General features: G+C 40.5%; 1 protein-coding gene across 3 annotated transcripts in view; it reads left to right on the forward strand.

The window, feature by feature from the left end:
• The window catches only part of LOC149026578 (Pseudouridine synthase family protein), a 47,040-nt gene that overhangs the window by 31,028 nt on the left and 1,601 nt on the right, over nucleotides 1–14,411 (forward strand). For all 3 annotated transcript variants that reach the window (XM_089154431.1, XM_089154427.1, XM_089154424.1), the window contains exons 13-14: nucleotides 13,875–13,982; nucleotides 14,078–14,149. In XM_089154431.1, the coding sequence (XP_089010557.1) occupies nucleotides 13,875–13,982; nucleotides 14,078–14,149 (180 nt within the window). The remainder of the gene's footprint in view (nucleotides 1–13,874; nucleotides 13,983–14,077; nucleotides 14,150–14,411) is intronic.

The raw sequence follows: 14,411 nt of genomic DNA on the forward strand, positions 1-14,411 counted from the left end.
TCTCGCAACCAGAGGATGAACGAGTCTGTGAGAGTACTTTAATTGCTATGTCCCTGAGATTTGGCGCACTAGTTCCATATAGAAACCACCAGTCAGCTGCATAACCAAAAATAAGAATGCATTAGGCAAGTAAATTTTATATTTATGACTTATCATTTTTCATTTATAGAGTTATAGTCTATAGACTTATAGACTTAATGACTTATAGAGTAGTGAACTATTTACCAGATCAGTTTTTTTCCTAGTTGCAACTGCAGAAGGCTTTCCAAAACTCCCAGAGGCATCCCTGAACTCCCTGATCTGTACACCAATTCTTCAATTATTGTATTATGTATATGTTTAATGCACTAATGCAAGAAGTTGAAGAAACAATTGAATAAGTTCTCACCTCTCCATTAATTGTCCTTTGCATGACGCGATTTGACACAAGCTTCTCCACCACCTCTTGCACCGCAGTCATCAACTTTACATCAAGCCCCAGATCATTCTTGTAATGGTACTTTGGGTTGAGGTAGTAAGCTTGCATTGTGGAAATAAAAAATTTGGTTAGTGACTTAGTGATTTGGTTGTTTACTTGTTTATAAATTATAAGTTATAACAAATAAAGAATGTAAATTAAAGTGTACAACAAAAACTTGACTTAATAGTGACTCACCAGCCAAGTGCAAAGGATGCATCAAGTGCATCTCCCATCTATTATCAATGATCCTCTCGTAGGATTTGAAGGAGCTAGGGGCAGCAGCTCTAACCAACTCTTTCATTTGCTGGAGGGCAGCATATATGTGGGGCATTATGGGCTTCTTCTTCGAATCCACCATCCTTTAAACAAACACAATAGGTTTTATAATGCCCAGTGTCCTATTCAGCTGCCTCCAAAAGGAATCATCAGCAATGGTTTGTTGGGCTAGTACTGCATCAGGATGGCTAGATCCACACCAACCAAACCACTCCTCACTTGCAAACATGTGCCGAAGACCCACCACTTTCTTCTGGAAGCTTTTCAGAGCTACATAGTTGGTGGCAAATCTAGTCAATCCAGGTCTGAGTCGTCTGACTAGATCACCCTTACAGTGGTTCCTCATCATCTTCAGCACATAACCATGGTTATAAATAAAATTACTAACCCTTCTAGCCCTCTCAACCACAGTATTAATTGACTTTCTTTTCCCCAAGTCCTTCAACATAAGATCAATCGAATTAGCTGCACATGGTGTCCAAAAGAGGTGGATCTTGCTGCTCTTCTTCCTCATCAACATTTCTTCAGCTTTTTTGAAGTTAGCACCATTATCTGTGACAATTTAGACAACATTATTTGGCCCTACCTCGATGACCACCTCCCTAAGAAGCTTGTAAAGGTAGTCAGCATCTTTGATCTAATCTGAGGCATCCACTGACTTAAGGAAGGCTGTCTTTCCATTGCAACTTGCCATGAAATTAATGATGGACTGTCTAGTAGGACCAGTCCATCCATCAGCCATCACAGTAACACCATATGTACTCCATTTTTCCTTTAATGAACCAATGTATTCATCCACCTCCTGCTTTACCTTGGGTAAATATTTATTCATTACTTCCCAAGCACTTGGGCCTTTAACCCCTACACCTGCCCTAGCAACTGCATTGATCATCCCCTGATAGTATGGTGTTTTGGCTACATTGGCTGCAATGTTGTTGAAGAGCAAGAATTTGTTGATTGCCAACCTAGCTTCCTCCTCCCTATTGCCTTCTCTACCTCTAGCAAACATATATGGAATGCTTCTTTGATAGATGTCTTGTTGGTTGAAGAGGGAGGGGTCTTGGTCAAATGTGGAATCATAATGTCTAGTCTTCCTCCTCCTTTCGGTCCTCTCAGTCTCAGTTCCCTGAAAACTATGTCTAGGTGGCATGGATGCCCCTGACCCCGAACCACCTGCTCCCCTTGTCTATTCATATTGCCTCACACTCTCAGCATGTACGGACTGTCTGTTAGCTTCCATTGCAGCCTTCATCCGTCTCCATTCGGTTCGTGACTCAACACCCATAACCCTCCTCCTCTCTTTATCGTCGCTTGATTCCTCATCAACATCAAGAATAGGTCTAGATAGCACTGTATCCTCAAATTCCCTTTGCTTTTGCGCCATCTCGTCCTTTCTTTGTTTCCCTCCCCTTAAAGTTGCTGCAATTGCTTTTTGCACTTCATAAGGAACCTTGGGACACTTGGAAACATCTTTGTAACCACTAGCCAAATGTTGCTTTAATCTGGTTGAACCACCAGAATTCAAAGTCTTTAGGCAATACTTGCATTGGGATTTCTTCTTGTCAGTAGTCAGTGGATCCCCATGTTGCCAAGCAATGTCCTGAGTCACACTACCAGTGCCGCCACTCCCACTAGTTGCCATTTAAGATTCAAATGTACAGCACTGAAAGTCTGAAATACATACGTGAATGTTCCCAAATAATCATTAGAATAATTTTTAGATACATAAAAACATGTAAAAACAATTTATAAAACAACAAAACACACACTTTGTTCTAAGATAACATATATATAGTGCTCAAACAAACATGTTTGTATTTTTGAAATAAACTACATAATATGAGCATCATTTAAAAAAAAATAGATAAATTTTTAATAACATTATTTTTAATAATTATTTTATGTAAAAATAATTTATAAAACAACAAAACACACGCTTTGTTCTAAAATAACATATATACAATGCTCAATAAGACATGTTTGTATTTTTGAAATAAACTACATAATATAAGAATCATTTAAAAAAAAGAAGATAGTTTTTTAATGAAATATTTCATAATTATTTTATTTAATTCTTTAAATAAAAAAAATACAGCAAGCATGATAATCAAAATATTAATACATGAGATTGTAGCCCTCTAAATGTAGTTTAACATAAATAATAATCACATTCATATCATAAGTATTTATTTATGATCTTTAATTTTAATTTTTTAGATAATATATTTTTTAAATTCGAAAATTCAAAAAAAAAAATTAATAACAGAAAATTAAATTTTTTTCCATGAAAGTGTAGATCAAAGCTTGATCATCAACATATATTTATACCACACTCATACAACCATTGTAGAACCTTGTATTTGAAAAAATTCAAATTTGGGGGAAAATCTTACATTTCTTGAAGAACACTTGAAATAAGCTTGAATCACTTGAAATATGCTTGAATTTGTTGTTGTAGATGAGTAGATGATGTTGCTATGTTGAATCCCCAACAAATTCCGGCCAAAAATCGAGTTTTCCGGCCAATTTTGGGCTTCTAGCGAGATAAAGGAGAGAGAGGCGAGATATGCCTCTCTTGAGCGAGACAGGGGCTTTTTAAAGCCCCTAAGGCAGCCAAAAAGTGGCCGTTGGCGAGATCTCGGCAATATCTCGGCGAGATCTCGAGCGAGTGAGATATCGTCTCGCTATTCATAAATAGCAAGATATCTCGCGAGATCTTCCACCATGGATGGAACACACCATGAATAGCCAGAGGAGCTGGGATTAGCCAAAAACCATATACGATAGGCCCCTTACAGATCACAACATCTATTGTAAGGAGTTTAGCATCCATATAGGTATGAAAGATTTTCACCCGATAGCAGCCGTGTTCTACAGACGTGAGGAGGAAGCGATCAAATGCAGGCCCTTCCGTTAGCTCCATTAACCTCCCAGAAACTGCCTGAGGGTCACCGATAATCGGTCCTGCCAACATTGCTATCTCAACATGTTGGTCTGTTGGGAAAAAAATTGATTGAGTGAGAGACATCGAATCCTTCGTTGCCTCGTCCGTGAGCAATCACTCTGCTAGTTCAGCCTACAACATGTTTGCGATCTTTCGCACTTGAGACGGAAGGAATTCAACTGAATGTCTATGGAAAGTAGCATTAAATCCAGGAGCGATGCACATAATTGCGTTACTTTTGGCGCCGACAACAAGGACAATATTGTGCTCAACGACCGCTGCTACATCCTCGCCTCTTCCTGCACTGTCGCGACTGCGTGAGGTTAATGACGACGGTTCACTCTGTTGGCTTGGTTGAGCCGCTGATGTAGTGAATCCCTGGTTCGAATTGGTCTCTTGTTTGGGTTTTGGTCCATTTGAATTATTTGGGTTCAATTTAAGGCTGAGGAAGCTTGGGTTCTGGGTAAATAAATTGGGCCAGGCCCAAGAGAGATGGCTTAAAAGGGTGGGGTCCAAATACGCACAACCATGAGTCAAGATAAATGGGTTAGATGTTGGTTTGATGGGCTGGATTGGGTTTTGGGTCATAAAAATGGAATGGCTTAAGAAATGTGGGTTAACAAAATGAGATGGGCTTGGGGTTAATAAGATAGGTTGGGCCCAAGGTGGGTCGTTTAAATGGGTTATGCCTAAGCACTTAAAAGTGTGGATGAAGGAATATGGGTTGGATATTTGGTTAATGAAATAAGATGGGCTAGGTGATGCAGAATTGAAGATATATTTAAAAAAGAAGCCCATTGGGTCAGGCCCATCAATGGCTTAAAGCTATCACCCAAATCAGCCCATGGTTTTCATGGGCTAAGACTGTTTTAGTGGGTTAAAGTTAGCCCACATATGTTGAACTTTATAGTCTAGACCTAAGCCCAAGTCTAGTTTTTGAAAAGTCAATAAAAGGGGTTGTCGTCTGAAAATAAAAGAACTCATTGTCAAAGGAGTTTTCCTTTGTCAAAGAGTTAGGTAGTAGTTGAGTTATTAATAGGTAAGTGGTGTTAGCTAGTGGTTGGATGTTACCATTAATGTTTATGTCTCTTTAGAATGCTATATAAAGAGACTTATGTAAAAGGTGAAGACAACTCATCTATTGAAACCAAATTGCTTTGTTAGCATTCCTTCTCTATGGAAATTCCTTGTGTTTGATCAAGGTAGGTTGGTGTTCGTTCCAATCGATCCACCTTGTAGTGTAAAGCCCGGGTGTTACATTGTTATTCTCAATTCCCTCATATTGTCCTTTCAATTTCTTCATCATAGTTCTGCCCCTGTTTTGAAGAACTATTCAGCCCGTATTGTTATGCTATTATCCTAATAATACCACTCTAGTTTCAGTCTCCCCGCCAACAACGGACCGGGAAGGCCAGGCTAGAGGCGCGGGGAACGGCCACCGCCACAATCCGCGGCTGTGGAGTGGTTCACCCCCAAATCACCAACGGCAAATGGACGGGAGGTTCTCAGAAATGGATGCCAGAGTTGCGGCCTCTACTCATGTTCCTCACCCTCCACTTGGTGAAGAATTCCATCCAGCTTATTCTGTAGCCAATTTTCCTGCTCGGAGAAATATGGGGAGAGGACCCCAAAGGATTCCAATTGTGCAACCAACTTTTGAGGAGCACCTACGAAGTTATTTCGTTGGAGAACAACCTACATTCAATAAGCATGTTGGTGACTTTCACAGGGTTAAGCTTGAACTCAAAGAATACTCGAGTAAGCATGATCCTCAAGTCTTTTTTGATTGGTTGGCATCATTGGATGACTATTTTGATTGGTATGAACTATCGGAGGTACGAAAGATGAAGTTAGCACGTACCAAGCTAGTTGGAGCTGCACATGAATGGTGGAGAACTTGCGAATATGAATTGGAGGATCGTGGTAGAGCTCCTACTACATGGGAGGAAATGAAGGAAGAATTAAGAGAAAAGTACTTGTCATCTACTTTTCGATTGCGACTATAAGACAAGTTAAATCCTCTTCATCAAGGGAACTTGTCAATTACAGTATATGGAATAATTTGACTCTTTCTACTCGTACAGGAATTCGAGAGAGGGAGATCCAAATCTTTTCACGTTTCAGATTGGGTTTATAGCCTGAAACCAATAGGGCCATTGACGTTGTGGATGTAGAGAACGTGCGGGATTGTTTTGAAAAGGCCCTACGTGCAGAAGAATGATTGGCATCCAACAACAAAAGGTTTGGATACCAAGCCGGGGAGGCAAGGTGAAATTTTCCAGCACCAAAACCTACAACAACAAACCCTACTCAACCCACATTTCCTACCCGACAAGATAAGGGCAAGGCTCCTATTACTAGTGGCAGCCAAACACAATGTTTTCACTGTCAAGAGGTTGGACATTATGCTAAATATTGCCCACACCGTCAAAAGATTAATGCTGTTGCTGAAATAGAAAATTCAGCAGAGGAAGAAGATCCTTATCTATTCCCATACCCGCTTGATGATGGCAACTATGACGGAGTTGCATATGATGAGGATGATGCTAATAGAGGTGATGCTTATGGCATTCATATAGTAAGCCGCATCTTGGTGGCTGAAACCAAAGGAGAGGACTGGCGGCGCAATTGTATCTTCTACAGCCGTATGAAGTCCGGAGATAATACCGCTTTGGTGATAGTTTATAGTGGGAGCTGCGTTAACGTTACTTCAGACACCTTTGCGAAGAAAGCAAACTTGAAGGTGGAGAAGCACCCTCAACCATATAGGGTATCCTTGTTGAATGGGAATACTCTGGAAGTAAATCAACGGTGTTTCGTACCACTAAAGCTCCATCGATATGAGGAAGAGGTATGGTGTGATGTAATCCCTATGCATCTTACTAATGTTCTATTTGGTCGACCATGGATGTATGATAATGATGTTATGGTCGAGGGGAAGAAAAAGCAGTGTGTATTAAAGTTCAAAGGACTTCACACTATCCTCCACTCAGTCAATGTCCTAGCTGAAATGCGTCAACGGAGGTCCTTGAGGACTAACCAAAAGGGGACCAATGAAGCACAAAAGTTGTTGTCCATACCGCAAAAGAAGCTGTTGGTTGTTCCTCACAAGGAGTTCATTCACACTAGCTATGATACAGGGCTGGTATTGGCTCTTATTACAAGGGAAGTCACTCCTCCACCCATCAAAGAGTTACTTTCTGATTTTTCTGATGTGGTTCCTGATGAGTTGCCTAATGAGCTACCTCCTATGCGCGATATTCAACATGCCATTGATTAGGTACCGGGTTCGGTGTTACCAAACCTATCGGCTTATCGCCTTAGCCCAACAGAGCACAATGAACTCAAAAGACAGGTGAATGAGTTGCTACATAAAGGATTCATTCAGGAGAGCTTAAGTCCACGTGTTGTACCAGCATTACTGACTCCAAAGAAGGATGCCTCATGGCGCATGTGTGTGGACAGTAGAGCAATCAACAAGATTACAGTCAAGTATAGGTTCCTATACCGCGGCTTGATGACATGTTAGACATGCTATCCGGGGCTAAGATCTTTTCTAAATTGGATCTTAGAAGTGGCTATCATCAGATTCGTATTCGGCCTGGAGACGAGTGGAGGACTGCCTTCAAGACCAAGTATGGACTATTCGAATGGAAAGTCATGCCTTTTGGTCTGACGAATGCACCCAGTACATTCATGATGACACGGGTACTCCGTCCTTTTATTGGTCGATTTTGGTCGTATACTTTGATGATATATTGATCTACAACAAGCATCCAAACGATCACATCGATCATCTACGGCAAGTTTTGAGAGTGCTTCGCCTTGAGAAGGTATACATCAATCTCAAGAAATGCTCCTTTATGCTGCCAAAGGTTGTGTTCCTTGGTTTTATTGTCTCATCACAGGGGGTTGAAGCTGATCCAGAGAAGATAAAAAGTATAACAAATTGGGCTACACCAAAGACAATCACCGAGGTTCGTAATTTTCATGGACTTGCATCATTTTACAGGATATTCATTCGGAACTTTAGTGCAGTCATGGCACCTATTACCGAGTGTTTGAAGCAAGGCAAAGGTGAGTTCAAGTGGACAGCAGCAGCAACCAAAGCCTTTTATCTTATCAAGCAAAAGATGACTGAGGCTCCAATAATTCCCTTGCCAGATTTTGACCGTATAATTGAGGTAGCAACTGATGCCTCACATATTGGTCTAGGAGGTGTATTGATGCAAGGAGGGCACCCTATCGCTTTCTATAGCGAGAAACTCAATGATGCCAAGGGACGCTATTTAACATATGATCTGGAGTTGTATGTTGTTGTCCAGGTGTTACGCCATTGGAGACATTATCTCATCGGCAAAGAGTTCATTCTCTACACCGATCATGAGGCCCTCAAGTATTTACATTCACAGAAGTCGATTAGCAATAAGCATGCTAAATGGGTTGCTTATCTACAAGAGTTTGTGTTCGCAATGAAGTACAAAGCAGGAAAGGAGAATGTAGTGGCTGATGCATTGAGCCGAAAAGTACTTACTCTTAGCACATTCTCAGCACATGCAGTTAGCATTGATCAGATACGTGATGAGTACGCATTTGATGAAGATTTCAGCATGCCATACAAGGAGTTACAGCAAGGTAGACAGCATCATAAATACTCACTTCACGATGCGTATTTGTTTTTGGGAACTCGGTTATGCATTCCAAATTCCTCCCTACGACATCACATCATACGGGAGCTACATGGCAGAGGTTTGGGAGGTCACTTCGGTAGGGATAAGACTATCATACAAGTTACCGATCGGTATTATTGTCCTCATATTGCAAAGGATGTTGATAATGTAATCAAGAGATGTAGAGTCTGTCAGCTAGCCGAAGGAACCAAGCATAATACAGGTCTATACTCACCATTACTAGTTCCTCATGCACCTTGGATTGATATTAGTATGGATTTTGTACTTGGGCTACCCTCAACAAAAGAGCGATATGACTCCATCATGGTTGGGTACTTGATCGTTTCTCAAAGATGGCTCACTTTATACCATGTCACAAGACCTTTGATGCATCTCACATTGCAAATATATTCTTTAAGGAGGTTGTACGACTACATGGGTTACCAAGTAGCATTGTCTCAGATCCTGACATCAAGTTCACGAGCTACTTTTGGAAGACATTGTGGCTGAAAACTAACACAAAGTTACAGTTTTCAACCGCATTCCATCCACAAATTGACGGGTAGACAGAGGTGGTGAATCAAAGCTTGGGAAACTTACTGAGGTGTTTGGTTCGTGACTTTGAGAAGACATGGCCGTCCATACTCGACATAGCTGAGTTTGCTTACAACAGCTCAATTAATCGTACAACAGGTCGTACTTCTTTTGAGATTCTACTTGGAGTTCAACCCCGATGGCCTATAGACCTCATTCCATTACCAGCACAAGAACGCGTGAGTATTGAGGCTAACGAGTTTCTATGCCATATCACAGAGGTACATGCTGATGTTCGCCGAAGAATAGCTCTTAGCAATGATGTCTACAAGGTTACAACAGATCGTCATCGACGATATGTGGAGTTTCAACTGGGAGACATGGTGATGGTTCGTGTCAACCCAGAAAGGTTCCAACATGGGGTCAACAACAAACTCCATCCAAAGAAGATGGGTCCATACAAGGTGCTAAAACGCATTGGACCAAATGCTTATGTCCTCGAGCTACCAAAAGAAATGAACATAAGCAATGTCTTCAACGTGGCTGACTTACATCTTTATGTAGGACACCACTCTGATGATGGAGACACTGAACAAATGTTGAGGCTACCCCAACTCAAGCCACCAATCACTGACATCATTAAGGAGGTTTTGGATGACCCTTACAAAACCACTCGTCGTGGCACTGGTTACCATGCTTTCCTTGTCAAATGGAAGAATTGTCCACAGAATGATAATACTTGGATTCATGTTGATGATTTCAAGAAACTTGATTCCGATTTGTATGAACGTTACATGTCATTCATTCATTCGTCGGAGACGAATATTTTCAAGCCGGGGAGAATTGATGCAGAATTGAAGACATATTTAAGAAAGAAGAAGCCCATTGGGTCAGGCCCATCAAAGGCTTACAGCTATCACCCAAATCAGCCCATGGCTTTATGGGCTAGGACTGTTTTAGTGGGTTAAAGTTAGCTAGGGGTGTCAATTTTCAACCCAAACCGTTAAAACCGGACCAAACCGGCCGAAGCCCGAACGGCCCGAACCGATGTTAATGGGCCGAAGAACGGTTTGGGCCCGCCCGCCACCAGCCCGTTAACACATAAATACAATTAAAATATTAAATGTAATTAATTTTTTGGTATTGTTCAAATATAATTAATGATCCAGAATTCGGTGTTGAGACGTGAAACGAGGAGTAGTTGAGAGTTGAGTGTTAATAGGTTTAAGGTTTAAGTTTTAATTTTTAAATTTCAAATTTCATTTAGTTTTATTATTTTAAAATTGAAAAGTCTTAATTAATTGATAACCTAAGTCTAATCATAATCGTTAACTTTTAATTTTAAATTTCATTTAGTTTTATTATATTAAAATTTAAAAATCTTAATTGATAACTCTAACTCTTAAGTCTTTAGCTAACGAACGCGTCCACCGTACACATGATAGAAAAATCTAAATTCAGAGGGTGGAGGGTGGTTTGGATCAAGTTAATGCCACACATCGTGAATCTACGGAGTCTCATCCTCATCTTTGTAGGTGTGTGAGAAACTAGGATTTGGAGTTGAGGAAAAATTTTCAAAAGATTTAATTAGTAGCCAAACCGAATCCAAACCATAGGCCAAACCGTTAGTCAACCCGAACCCAAACCGCACCAAACCGTTATCTTTTAAATGGGCTGGTTTGGGCTGGGGGTTTTTCAGCCCGAAACCGTTAGGCCCGGCCCCAAACCGCTCCAAACCGCACCGTTGACACCCCTAAAGTTAGCCCACATATGTTGAACTTCATAGTCTAGACCTAATCCCAAGTCTAGTTTTTGAAAAGTCAATAAAAGGGGCTGTGGTTTGAAAATAAAAGAAGTTATTGTCAAAGGAGTTTTCCTTTGTCAAAGAGTAAGAGTTAGGTAGTATTTGAGTTATTAATAGGTAGGTGGTGTTAGCTAGTGGTTGGATGTTACCATTAATGTTTATGTCTCTTTAGAATGTTATATAAAGAGACTTATGTAAAAGGTGAAGACACAACTCATCTATTGAAATCAAATTGCTTTGTTAGCATTCCTTCTCTATGGAAATTCCTTGTGTTTGATCAAGGTAAGTTGGTGTTCGATCCAAGCGATCCACCTTGCGGTATAAAGCCCGGGTGTTACATTGTTATTCTCAATTCCCTTATATTGTCCTTTCAATTTCTTCATCATAGTTTTGCCCCTGTTTTGAAGAACTTTTCAGCCTGTATTGTTATGCTATTATCTTTCACATTTATTTTCTGTTTCATCTTAAGTCTATCAAATCTGAATTTGATTCCCTGTGAAACGTCCTATTTGGCTATTGTTTTGATCAATCAAATACAGTACTACATTACTAGGGTTTAAAGAAATAGGTTGGGCCCAAATAAGGAATTTGTGGGTCAAAAGAATATGAACCAACCCATTAGTTGGCTGAGTGTAAACCCAACGAACCCCTATCTTCCTCCAGCTTCATCTTCTCCATTGTTGGCGATCAGCAAACCTAGACACCGCCTAAAAATTACGGCCATTCTTCATCGCCTTCACCCTCATCCAAGGGGGTTTCTCTGGCGCTCGCATCGCCCAATCGATTCACCCTCTTAAGTGATGCTACCTCTTGCTTTGGCTAGTAACAGAGTCCTCTGCACCTTTGTTGATGCCCAGTTTTTTATCGCATTTTTGCCTCATCGCCGACAGTAATCACGGAACATGGTTTCTAGTCTCTAAGATGTGTATCGAGTCTTGGGATGAACTGTGGGATGTAGGTTCGAGCAAGCAAGCCTCTTTTGTGCTGTTTTCTGCAAGTGTGGCATGAGACCCCCATAACATGCCATCGATCTCTGCTGGCATTTCTACTTGGCTCTTCTCCCTTCATCTTGGCTTGGGCTTCCAAATCTATTACTCCATTAGCACCGTTAATTTCTCCTTGGTTGCTATCCAAAATTGAGTTCACTTCTGCCGCGTGGCTCTTGCTAAAATCAATTTGCAGGGCTTCTCTAAAACTTACCCAATCCAACTTCTGCCAGCACCTCCTGTACATCCAATCTAACGCCTCTCCTTCCAAGGATTGAACAGCTACCGCTAGCCGTTGGTCACCCTCGATGTGGTGTTCCCAGCAAAACAACAAGACCTCCAATAGCCATCTCTGCACATCCTCTTCACCTGAGAAGAGTGACAATACCATTGCTTCCTTCCCTGGAATCGAACTACTCTGATACCAAGTTGATAAGACCCTCTCAAACTTGGTATGAGTCCCACCGAAACCTTACTAACAGCAATGGATGGCAACAGGTTCAATACAGACAGCAACAAAATGTAACTCTGTTCTTTCAATAACTCTGATAAACTTCAACAACAGAAACAAATAACACCAGAAAGCTATGAATTCAGAACAGCAAAACAGCAGAATAATATTGTAGATATAGTCAATTTCATCAAGCTTCCCTGATTGGATATAACTGATGAATACAGACTGATAATACTAACTGATAAGAACTTCTGAAATAAAGAGAAACTACATAGAACTTTGATGAACAAATTCATCCTAATGGCTAGGCCATTCCCCAGAGGTTTCCCTCTCCTCAAGCATTCGCTTGCATCACTTCTTTTCCTCCCCCCCCCCCCCCCCTTCCCCCCCCCCCCCCCCCTTCCCCCTCCTCCTCCCTTACATACTCCCTGAATTCTAACAAACTCTTACACAGTCAGCCACTTATCTGTTGCCACCTGGATTGTTCCTTCTGCTCCTCTGTTTACAGCAAGTTAGTGGCTGCTGTCCAATTGGATGCTGCCATCTGTCTTCTCCTCATTTGGATCCACTGTAGCAGCTGTAGGTGATATTGCGTACTCCCTCTTATTCCTTCCCTTGGTTATTAGGGGCTTATCAAAGAACTTATCGGGATAGTTCAATGATAACATCAATGAAACATTCTCATACAAAACAGCACATCAAGGTAGTCTTCAGTCTTGTGAGGTTCAAATGTCATATAGTAGTGTCGAGTTGTATCCTTGTTGGAGTAAGACAGACTCGTATGGTGGGTGAAGTCATATTTGATTCTTTCTTAGGGCAACTTTATTTGCAAAAGTGGGGTGGGAAAAATAAACATGTGAGACCCATATGTACTGAGATGAAGGAATAGGAAAGAAAAGCAAAGAATTTTGTGGAGAAGTTTCAAATGTGGGTCCTACTTTTGTTGTATCCCACACTTTTCCATGAAGTCTCTCCTATTTAGTGGGACTTTGAAAAGGGATGGGGTGGAAAAAGTAACATGCCACATCAGCAGACAAGCTTCCTTAATTTAAGGAAGCTTGTCTGCCCACTTTTCCACCCCCATTGAACCAAACAAGCCATACTTGGTATTTCATGGAAAAGTATATTTTTTCAAACTTTTTCCTACCCCACTTGAGATTCAGCAAACAAATGGTGCCTAAGGGTTTTAAGCCTTATTTGTGTATAAGAGTTGACCCACGCTTGTACCTCCAAGATAAGATCGCCACAAATCACAAAGAATGAACTTCCTCTTAGGAAAAGATACCTCTCTAACATACCTGATATACGTATTTTGAATCTTTAACTAAAAATCGTTAGAAGTAACAACAAAGGTACCACAGCCTAAAAATATTTCATTCTACGTCAAATGGGTTATCAAAATATATTACTTTATTAATGTAAAATAATGTTTTAAACTAATTTTCCCTTCTTAAGAATTCAAGTTCAAGTACATGGTGTGGGAATTTTTTGTAACGCTTGCTACAAAACTAAATCTCATGCTTAGTCCATGGAGTATGTAACTTGGTTCACCACTTACCAAGTTGTATGGCATCAAGCAGTCTCCAAGAAAGAGCATTTCCTCAGTGGTATTAAGATGTTAGATAGTTGCATCTGTTATAATTCAAGGCCTTGAGGAAGATTTTGAGGCTCTGAAGGGTCTTTATATTTTGACAAATACTTGTATATGTAATGAACACTCTCATGGATAGTCTATTTCATGTACAGACGGACAGAAAGCTGTGTATGAGCACCTGAAGCATGAATTTCTAAGTTATAGGCTGAAGGCTTTCATCTTTCATATAGCACTGCTAAGTTGTTCTTCTGCAATGACAGGTACATGATACAATTTCAATCCTGACTCTTTTTTTTGTTTCCTCTGGTTTAAATGTAGAATGCTTGAATATCACCATTTGCTAATCAAATTTCAGATGGGAGTCCGCTGGGTTATCCTAAGAAGAAAAAGGCAGTCCATGTTACTCTCATGTCACGGCCAACCGAGCGTAAGTCACATCATCCCCTAACAAGTAAACCTGTCTTCAGTTAGTGACCCTTGGAATAGATCTCATTATTGATGAAAACTTGAATCTTCTTCTTGAAAGAATATGAACTGTAAGTTACTGCTGTTTGTTTTATTTTCTGGTCAAACATATGGTGTTATCTGCATGATAAATGTTACTGGATAGATAAACACAGCCTCAATTCTGGATGCAATTCATTTCTGGCTGCAGTTCTTATATTTTTTGTGTGTTTGTTCCTGGAATC

The sequence above is a fragment of the Hakea prostrata genome, chromosome 1 (assembly GCF_041222555.1).
Source record: "Hakea prostrata isolate BN-2017 chromosome 1, UWA_Hpros_2, whole genome shotgun sequence".
NCBI classification, from domain to species: Eukaryota; Viridiplantae; Streptophyta; class Magnoliopsida; order Proteales; family Proteaceae; genus Hakea; species Hakea prostrata.